The sequence below is a fragment of the Plasmodium falciparum genome (assembly GCF_000002765.6).
Source record: "Plasmodium falciparum 3D7 genome assembly, chromosome: 14".
Classification (NCBI taxonomy): domain Eukaryota; phylum Apicomplexa; class Aconoidasida; order Haemosporida; family Plasmodiidae; genus Plasmodium; species Plasmodium falciparum.
The window spans coordinates 2,194,067-2,205,000 of NC_037283.1; the positions used below are offsets into that span (position 1 = coordinate 2,194,067).

General features: G+C 20.9%; 2 protein-coding genes across 2 annotated transcripts; both read right to left on the reverse strand.

Moving 5' to 3' along the window:
* Positions 1–627: 627 nt before the first annotated feature.
* On the reverse strand, positions 628–4,414 carry PF3D7_1453500 (NAD(P) transhydrogenase, putative; the record flags this gene model as incomplete). Its single annotated transcript, XM_001348646.2, has 3 exons — positions 628–674; positions 801–912; positions 1,043–4,414. The coding sequence occupies 3 exons, from the start codon at positions 4,412–4,414 to the stop codon at positions 628–630; spliced, it is 3,531 nt and encodes a 1,176-aa protein (XP_001348682.2).
* Positions 4,415–5,304: 890 nt separating this feature from the next.
* PF3D7_1453600 (RAP protein, putative) lies at positions 5,305–10,642 on the reverse strand (the record flags this gene model as incomplete). Its single annotated transcript, XM_001348647.1, has 2 exons — positions 5,305–5,467; positions 5,628–10,642. 2 exons carry the CDS (start codon positions 10,640–10,642, stop codon positions 5,305–5,307), a joined length of 5,178 nt encoding a protein of 1,725 aa, XP_001348683.1.
* Positions 10,643–10,934: the final 292 nt, after the last annotated feature.

Below are 10,934 nucleotides of genomic sequence, written 5' to 3' on the forward strand. Positions count from 1 at the left end.
TTTTTTTCTTTTTTATGGAATATTTTATATACATCATTTTCTCTATTTTATAATATATTTGTGATGAAAAAAATACCCTAAAATTGTAATAATAAAAATAAAAAAAATAAAAAAATAAAAAAAAAAAATAATAAAAAAAAAAAAAGGTTCTATATTTTTTATAACCATGAACTTATATATTTATTTTATAAATTATAAACTAGTAGTCAATCATTTAGTATATAATATATATATATATATATATATATATTTATATATACTTATCATTGTTTCTATTTTTTTTTTTTCTTTCTTTATGTAACCAGAAAAGAAGCAAAAAAAAAAAAAACAAAAAAAAGAACAATACAATACAATACAATACAATAAAATACAAATTAGTAGGATAAATATTTTTATATTTAAACTGTGACATAAAAAAAAAAAAAAAAAAAAAAAAAAAGGTGTATCAGATAACAAAAAAAAATTTGAACTCATTTAACCAAGTATAATAAATTATATATAATAAGAAAAATTAATTTAAACGTGAAATAGTTATTCACATGTGTATAAAATGTAAAAATAATTTATAAATCATTAAAAAATTGACAAAAGAATATAATTAAATATAATTGTAGGATCTTTTTTGTTTCATATGAAGAACATATCAAGCATTCTTTTTGTTACGTAAAAACCTCCTACGAAAAGATAAAATGTAAAATTATATAAAAAACATAGATACATAAAATAATAGCAGACACACACATATATATATATTTATTTATTTATGTATAATTTTGGAATTATGATGATATAAAATGTACCTGATAAATTGACAGAGGATAAAAAGGTAGCAAGCATAGACAATATCGAACTTAAATCTTTATAACCATTTCCATATTCTATCATACTTCCAATAATAATAACTCCAGATAACTAACAAGAAAAAAAAAAAAAAAAAAAAAAATATATATATATGTAAATATTTTTTTTTTTTACTTTTAAATGTAACATATATATATATATATATTTTTTTTTTTTTTTTTTTTTTTTCTTTTATCTTTACCGCGTTTGTCATAGACATTAGTGGGGTGTGTAAAGCAGGTGTTACAGACCAAACACAATAATAACCAACAATGGTAGATAATGTAAACAAAAATAAACTTTGCAAATCTGATTGTGATAAATATGTTGCCGCTAGAAAAGTAAGTATTATAACAAACAATAAGGAGATATAAAAGAACGTATCTGATTCAATAAATTTTTCTGTTAATCGTAAACCTGTAGGATATTTAATTTTTTGTTCCGATATTGGTTCAATAAGTTGGTTTTTTTCATTTATAAATACACTTTCACTCTTTATTAATTTTTCTACAGATTTATCAGGTGAATATAATATATTTCCATCTTTAATAACAACCAATGATTTTATAATATCATTATTCATGTCAATATTAAAATGTACTCCTCCACCCATTTCTTCCAATAAATTTATCATATTCATAGAAAATAAATCAGAAGCTTGCATTGGCATATTTCTTTCTATTTTATCCCTTCCTAAAACATGTACTCCGTTTATTAAAATATTTTCATTTGACTGAGAGCATTCAATATTTCCTCCCCAGTTGTTTTTTTTATCTCCAAATTCAGTAGATAAATCTACAGCTACACTTCCTGGTTTCATTAACTTAATCATTTCTGTAGTTACTAATTTGGGGGATGTTTTACCTGGTATCGAAGCTGAACATATTAAGATATCACATTTTTTTATAATTTTTTTAAATAAATTACTTTGTACTTTTATATATTCTTCATTATTCATATCTGTAGACATATTTAAAATATCTCCTCTTTCACTTGTTGGTATTCTTATAAATATACCACCACAACTTTTCACTTCTTCTTCTGTTGCTAATCTGGAATCATGGGAATATACAATAGCTCCTAAACTTTTTGCAGTTATTATTGCCTGTAAACCTGCAACACCTGCTCCAATAACAAAAACTTTCGCAGGGTTAATTTTTCCTGCGGCGGTTATGGAGGACTTACTAAATCTTGGTAATATAAAAAAAGCTTCTAAAACAGCTCTATAACCTTGTAAATTACTCATGGAACTCCTAACATCTAATTTTTGTGCACGCGTCGATCGAGGAACTTCATCAATAGCTAGATATGTAATATTATGCTTTTCTTCATCTTGTATCATTTTATCTAATAAATGATAATTAATACTTGGCCACAAATAACTTATAAGGATTGTGTTATTTTGTATTTCTTCAATAAAATTTACGGTAGGTGGATCAACTTTCAATATGATATTGCTTTGTTGTAAAATAACATTTCTTGAAACGACTTCTGCACCATATTTTGTATATTCATCATTTTGCATTAATATATTGGTACCTATATCCCTTTCAACTAATATTCGGAAACCCATTAGTCTCAACTTTGGTATAAATTTTGGAGATATGGGGACAATAGATAAATTAACATCACGTTTTTGATCTTTTATATTTGGTGCATTTTCTACTTTCGATTGGATATGTTCAATCAATAGATCGTTACCTCCTTGTACGTTGTCATCCTTTATAAGTCCTATAACTCTTCTAGGTTTAGGATAATTTTGTTCCTTCGATGTTGAATCATCGTTACTATGTGAACTATCCGTAAGAGAGTATGAGTATCGGAATTGTGTTTTGTCATGATTTATATGTCTATCTTGATCCGAAATATCTGGATATTTATTATTAACATAATCATTAAGAATAGTTAGAATTTGATTAGTTGTATGTTTCGCATCACCAAAAAGAAGAAATGTATTGGAGAAATAAAATAACGGATTATCAATAGCAGAATATCCTGTATTTAGTGTCCTTTTAAAAACGATTACTTGTTTGCTTTTCCATACTTCAATAACAGGCATACCATAAATTTTACTTGAAGGATCTAAAGATGATGGATTCACAATATCATTGGCACCAACAACTAGAACAATATCAGCTTCAGATATTATAGGATTTATTTCATTCATTTCTTTTACAATATTATAAGGTATATTAGCTTCTGCTAACAGAACATTTAAATGTCCAGGCATTCTACCTGCCACTGGATGTATAGCAAAAGTAACATTAATATTTCTTGATGTTAATATGGAACAAATTTCAGCTAATTCTCTCTGACATTTACTTAATGCAGTACCATAACCAGGAACTATAATAATATTTTTTGCATTTATTAAATTTTCTGCAACGTATTTATTTGTTGTTGAATTTATAGTTTGTTTGTTTTTTTTCTCTATAAAATTTTGATCATATATCGATTCTCCCATATTTTCATAATCATCCCATCCACCTAAAATAATATTAAATATATCTCTATTCATTCCTATGCACATGATATATGACAATATTGCACCAGAGGAACCTATAAGTGCCCCTGAAATTATTAATAAATTATTATGTAATAAAAATCCGCTAATAGCTGTAGCAAATCCTGAATATGAATTTAATACGCTAATAATAACTGGCATGTCAGCAGCACCGATTGATGCTATTAAATGAAACCCAAGAAAAGAATCAATAATTAATGAAATATATAAACATATACTTTTTAAATATAATAATTTTAATGTCACAAAATAATATCCTAATATAATAATAAGAACAATGCATAATATATTAATAATTTTCTTTATTTGTAATTTTAATGATTTACTATCTAATATACCACTTAATTTACCAGCAGCTACTAAAGATCCAATAAAGGCAATAGACGCAATAAAAGTACCTACATAAAGTTCTAACAAATGTATAGTACTAATTTCATAATTTTCAAAAGATTCAGAATGATATTTTGAAAATCCTACAAAAAGTGCAGCTAGCCCAACAAAACTGTGAAACAAGGCAACTAATTGTGGCATTTGTACCATACTTACATTGTGGGCTATATATATTCCTATAGTTATAGCTGGAATAACAATTAGTAGAAATAATTTATATCTGAATCCAAATCCTACCTGACTAAATGTTATCATGATAGCTGCTACAATTCCAATAAAACCAAGTATATTACCTCTTTTAGATGTTCTATGAGCATTTAATCCAGTTAAGCAAAGAATAAAACATATAGATGAAAATAAATAAACAGCATTTAATAATGATGGTAATACTGAATAATATGTAGAAGGTTCTATCTCTTCATTATTCAACAAATTATCTCTTGATGCCTTTTCCTCATTCTTATAATCATTTGTTATATCATTGGAAGATACGGGGAAATTAATAACAGGTAATTTTATTTCAAAATTTGAATTTTTATCATCCTCTATGAATTCATTAAAACCATTTATATAATTCCTCAAATTTGATTTACCATAACAATTGCTACTCAAAAATAATAAAAGGCATAAAATAATAGAGGCAAATATATTTCTATACATTCTACTATATTTTATATAAATATATATATATATATATATATATATATATGGTGTTAATTTTTAATTACATGTAAGATACAATCTTATTCTATTATGATTGTATATATTATTCTATGTTATAGACAATTTAATATAATTCATATTTATGCATAAATATATATTTTATAGCATCTCTTTTAAATATTCTATACATATAACAAAAAGGAAAAAGAAAAAGAAAATAAAACAGACAAACAAATAAATAAACAAATTTAAAATATATATATATATATATATATATGAAGGAGAATTAAATAAATATTTAATGCAAATACAACAATTCAGATACAAATAAAAAAAAAAAAAAAGAATTGTAAATATATTTTTTTTGATAACAACAAAATATTATTAGGTAAATAAAAAAATCTAATAATATATAAATTTTTTTCATATTAATATTATATTAGTATGCAAAACATATTGTATGCTCTACACGGAACCAAAAAAAAAAAGTGAAGAAGTTCACACGGTAATATATGCATAAACAAGATAATTTACATAAATGAATATATATATATATATACTTCAATATATACTAATAATTTAATTTTTTTTTTTTCCAAAATTATGGTGATTATAATTGTATATACATTATTTGACAAAATTATATATGCTGTTTAATTGGTTTTACAAAAAAAAAAAAAAAAAAAAAAAAAAAAAAAAAAGAATAAATAAATAAATAAATAAAATAATGAAATAACATTGATATATATATATATATATATATTTCTTTTTATTCTTTCAATATATATATTAATATATAATAATCTCCTTTTTCCTATGTAATTCCATTAAAATTCATATGGATAATATATTTTTCTACATATATGATGTTGTTCATTTTTTTATTTTTATACAACTATTCCATGTTCTTTTAATTTTTTAATTATATGTTTCTTTTTTTCATCTTTATTTATTTTATTCCATTCAAATGATGTTACGTTAATAATTGACCATCCACTTTTTTGGAGTAGCCAATGTTTGAAAATGGTTGTACCACATTTTATATATGTCCTAAATAAAAAAAAAATAAAAACATACATACATTTATACATATATATATATATATATAAATATATATATCAATATAATCATATATCAATATAATCATATATCAATATAATCATATATCAATATTTTTAAAAAATAACTTTTTTTTTTTTTTTTTTTTAACTTTTTTATCCTTTGCGGATCCGCTTTTTGCATTTCGTTCAGAACTAAGAAGTGATGTGATGGACCATCTATTTCTATAGCTAATTTTTGTTCACAACATTTTCGTTCAAGTTTTATATCAACGGATAAAAGATCTTTTGTTATGTATTCGTTGTGATATCGTATATTTAAGTCATCTAATATTTGACATATTTGAACATGGAAATCAGAAATATGATCATTTTTATTCATATTTCGTTTAAATTCACGTTTTTGTAATAGCAAAAAAATTTCATCTTTTAATTGTATAAAGCTGTTTGACAAGTGTAAATTGGAATGATCATATTTTATTCTTAACCAAAATGTAAAAAGCATATGCAAATGCATATCATTTTGTTCTTTCGTATTTACATCATTCCAGTTATATAAATTTATAAAATTTATTATAGGTTCACTTATAAGATTGGTAAGAGATATTCCCCACAAAAATCGTACAAGTAATAAAAAGGAAAGATTATTATTCTTTTCTAAAATTTTTATTTCATTAAAAATATACGAATATATTTTCTGGATAAAATTTAAATCATTATACATTATGTCATCATCATTATATGATTTAGTTTTAAATAATATGTGATCCTCATTTATATTTTCTGTATAACTTATTTTTTTTTCTCTTTTTTTTAAAGGATAATTAGTAACTTCATTTTTTTCTTTTTTATTTAATATATATGTTTCTTCTTTGTTTAATGTCTCATTATATACAAAGGCATATGCCCATGACATAGTTGCATATAATTCACTGATTACATTCAACTTGATATTTGTTATATTCGCATGTTTATTTTTATTATGTGTAAAATAATCATTTAAAGTAATTTTTGATAATATAACCTGAGCTATATTATGAAATAATATTGGATTATATACCCTAGATTGAATGAAATATAAATATATGGATATAAAATTTTCAGGTATTATATGTTTATATATCATATTTTGTAGCATAAAATGAATTAGGTAGAAGGAAAATATAAATTCCGTTTTATGATAATAAGATAAACACCACAATATTTTTCCCAACAATTTAGTATCTTGTTCATTATAAATTTTTTGTCTAATATTATTCAGTGTTTCATTTAGAGCTAACTGATATAATTTTTTATTTTGGATTTTTAAGAGTGTAATGCTTTCCATAAAATAACATAAATTATAAAAATCTATATTTGTATTTGATAACAACTTTTTTTCTGTATATTTTATTAACTTTTTTAAGGATAAAGGTATATCATATCTACACATGGATATATTCTTCTCTAAATAATCATCTCCTTTTTTATTTGTATTTTTATTTGTATTTATATTTGTATTTATATTTGTATTTATATTTGTATTTTTATTTGTATTTATATTTATAAATTCCTTTCTTTTTATATCTCTCGTTTTGTGTATAAACTTTGTTGCTTTATGGAGACAATATATACGAGAAAAACATAGTAAAGCAATACACAAATTATTAATATGAAATGTACAATATTTTTTTAATATTATATCACATAATAAATCAAAAAATGATTTATCAAAACAATGCATTCTATAACAATTTCTTACAAAAAAAGCTAGTTGTTTCTCATCAAATAATTCTATAAACATTATTGATTTATTATTTCCTTCATTGATATTCATTATAGTTGTATGATTAAGAATAGATTTTTTTTTTTCTATATTTTTCTTTTCCTTATTTGCTTCACAATATATGTAAGACATTATTTTGTTTTTAATATTAGAACTTATATGCTCTTGATTTACTTTTAACTCTGCACATAAATTGGTAAAGTCTACTAAATCTTGTACTTGACAATTTTTGATATTGTCAATAAATTTATTAACAAAAAAGTGTTGTATATCCCACATACAAATATTATTATAATTATTATTGTTACATTTCGAAAGGGCTGTTAATATAAAAAGAATATCTTTTATAGTAAATACCGTTTCATGAAAATTATTTTTTTCTAAATATTGTCTTATATGTTCAGAATGATTCAAATATATAAATATGGAAATAAGGAAACTCATATTTTTTGAAGATATTCCTTTTATCATATTATCTTCTTCTAATATTTTTTTTTTTACGATATTAAAAATATTGTCAACAACGTTTAATTGATCGAATAGTACATTAGATTCATTATTATCACAATTTTGATATGTTAATGAATTATTATATAATTTGATTTTTTGCACGTTTTGTATATTGCTCTGATCATTATTATATATATATATATTATTATTATTATTATTGTTATTTATAATTATGCATTTTTTTTCCATATTTCTTTCCCTTTTTATATATGTTAAAAATTTCATGTACCTAAAATATATCCAACATATGTCTATAAATAAATTTATTCGTATATTCGTTTCTTTGAGAAAAAGAAATGTAAAATTATGGAAATAATAAAATGTCTTTATCAATTCATTTATATGTTCCATAAAATTTATAGTATAAAATATGGTGAGAATAGAAGAGAATTTATAAAAAAAGCTTATTATGTCAGATTGTTTCATATGCACAATATGTATATCTAATATATTATGTAATTCTTTATAAGTATCCGATAATTGATCTTTATTATTTTTCAAATGAAAATTTTTTATCTTTTCTATAAATGTAAATAAATTATTTTCCTTATTATTTTTTAAATTATCATTATTATTATTATTCTTCTTTTCTATGTTCGACAATTTTACAACATTTGTGCAAAAGTAACTTTTAATATATTTCACATTAAAGATATTATTACTATTAATTATTTTTCTGTTTTTGTTCATTTTTATTTTTTGTTGTTTCTTTGTTCCCTTTATATTATTCTTTGAACAATTTTTTATTGAACTAAAATATTTATAAATGTTAATTTGTCCTTTCTCTTTACTCTTAATCATATTATCATTTTTATTCCACATAGTAATTAAAATATTATTAATTTTTAAATTTTCATATGATGTATTCGTACCAGAATTATTGTTATACATACAATGGTTATATGTATCATATTTATCTTTTATAATATTAAGTATAAATATTTTTTTTTGTTGTAATACATAGTTTGGTTTATATAATAAAATATCAATGGATATATTATGTACATTTTTATACTCCAATATTGTATTTATTTTATTAGGGAACTTTATATTGTTTATAATTTGGTAAATATTTTTGTGCATATTGGATATATCGACATCATATTTTCGTTTATTCATATTTATAGTTTCTTTACACGTTTTAAAATTATCTAGAAACATATCTATATATTGATATAATATATTTAAAGAATGATGATTTTCTTTGTTAAAATATAAATTAATAAAAATGTGATCTTCTAATATAAAGGACAAAAAGGATAAATAAAAATTAGTTAATATATTGTAATGATTATAAATAAGTTGTTCATTTTGCATCATATAATTTAACTTAATAAATGTGTATAGAAATAATTTAGCTGAGTATATATGTTTAAGACTTAAGGACCATATAATTAAAATTAAATTTTCTAATGTGTATATATTATTATTATTATTATTATTAATAATGGATTTATAAAAAATTGAATAATTTATATCTAGTTGTTCTTTAAAGATCATATTGCATCTTTTGATAATAACATTTTTTAAATATTCATATAAAAAAATTATTTGATGTGTATATAATGCGTCATTATTTTTAATATTTTTAATATTATTATTAATAATATATTTTTTTTCTATATTAATATTGTTTGGTTGTGCCTGATCTATTAATATAATAGGAAATTTACACAGACAATATGTAAGAGTTATTAGTTCTTGATTATTTAATAGATTGATAAATGTATACCTTTTTTTAAAAATAATATATTTAACTATATTTTCATATAAATCAAGAAATAATATATTTTGATTGATAAAAGATAATAACATATTTACAAGTGATTCATAATTCCTTTCGCTTATTATTTGCTTATATATTTTATGCTTCAAAATATAATTTTTTATATTTAGATAAAAATAGAAATTCCTAAAGTTAACATAAGAATATGAATAAAGTAATATTATAAGTTCTTTATATTTTAATAAGGGTATGAGGCTAACACTTTTTTTGTAGTACTTTTGGTGCAAAACTTTATTGTCTTTATTTAATTTACTTAAAGACCAAAACACAATAACATATCGTGAAGGATTTAAAAGAGGTAAATATTGGTTAGCATAAGAAAATAATAAATCAATATTACTTTTATTAAATATTGAATATTTATATATAATATGAGAATTATATATTTTATGGTTTGTACTTTTATTTACTTGATATATATGATTTATATTACTATTTGAAATATTACATGGTTGTATTAAGGATATATTTATATCTTCATATCTTTTTATAATATCACAACTTGGTAATATAGTATCTTTATGAATATTATAATTTATAATATTATGAAAACTTCCATTTGTAAATTTATTGTTTAATAATAATTTATGTTTATTATCAATGGAAAAATATTTATTCTTTTTATTTAGGAAAGAAATATATTTACTATATGACCATATAAAAGAAGAAAATAATCTTTTATTATAATTATTTATATTGTTTAAAATATTATTTGTATCTTTTAAATAATCAAAAATAATTTTTACATTTTGTTCTATTGTTTTATTAATATATATGTTATATTTTATATATATTTCTTTATTTTTATTTATGATTTGCATAACTCTATGAAAAAAAGTTACATAATTAATAATATTCAAATCTTCTTTATTCTCCTCAATAATTTTTATAAGGTCCAATATATTTTTATTACTTTCTTTTAAAATTTCCTTATTTATTTCTATAGCTTTTGTGATGTTTCCTTTTTTCTTCGTCTTGTAGGCATATGCTTGATTGTATTTGTATAAATCTTCATTCTTCTTATGATAAAAACTTTTCTCTTTAATTATACCAAATCCACATATGTTATTATATAGATGTATAAATACCCTTTTCCTTGGCAGCATTAATATATCTTATTTTTCTGATTGTTCCTATTAATATAAGAACATTATATAATATAGATTGTGCTAACTACATGGTACGTTTGTTAATATGGAATTAATATTTCTTTATCATTATATATACATATATATATATAAAATAGTATTAATAAAAAAAGGGGAAAAGGAAATATTATATTTGATATTATAAGTTCCTTCCATATACATATATATAATATTTAACTTTTAAATAAAACATTCTTATCAACATGTTATTCTTATTGTTATTTTTTTTATTTTTTTATTTTATTTTTAT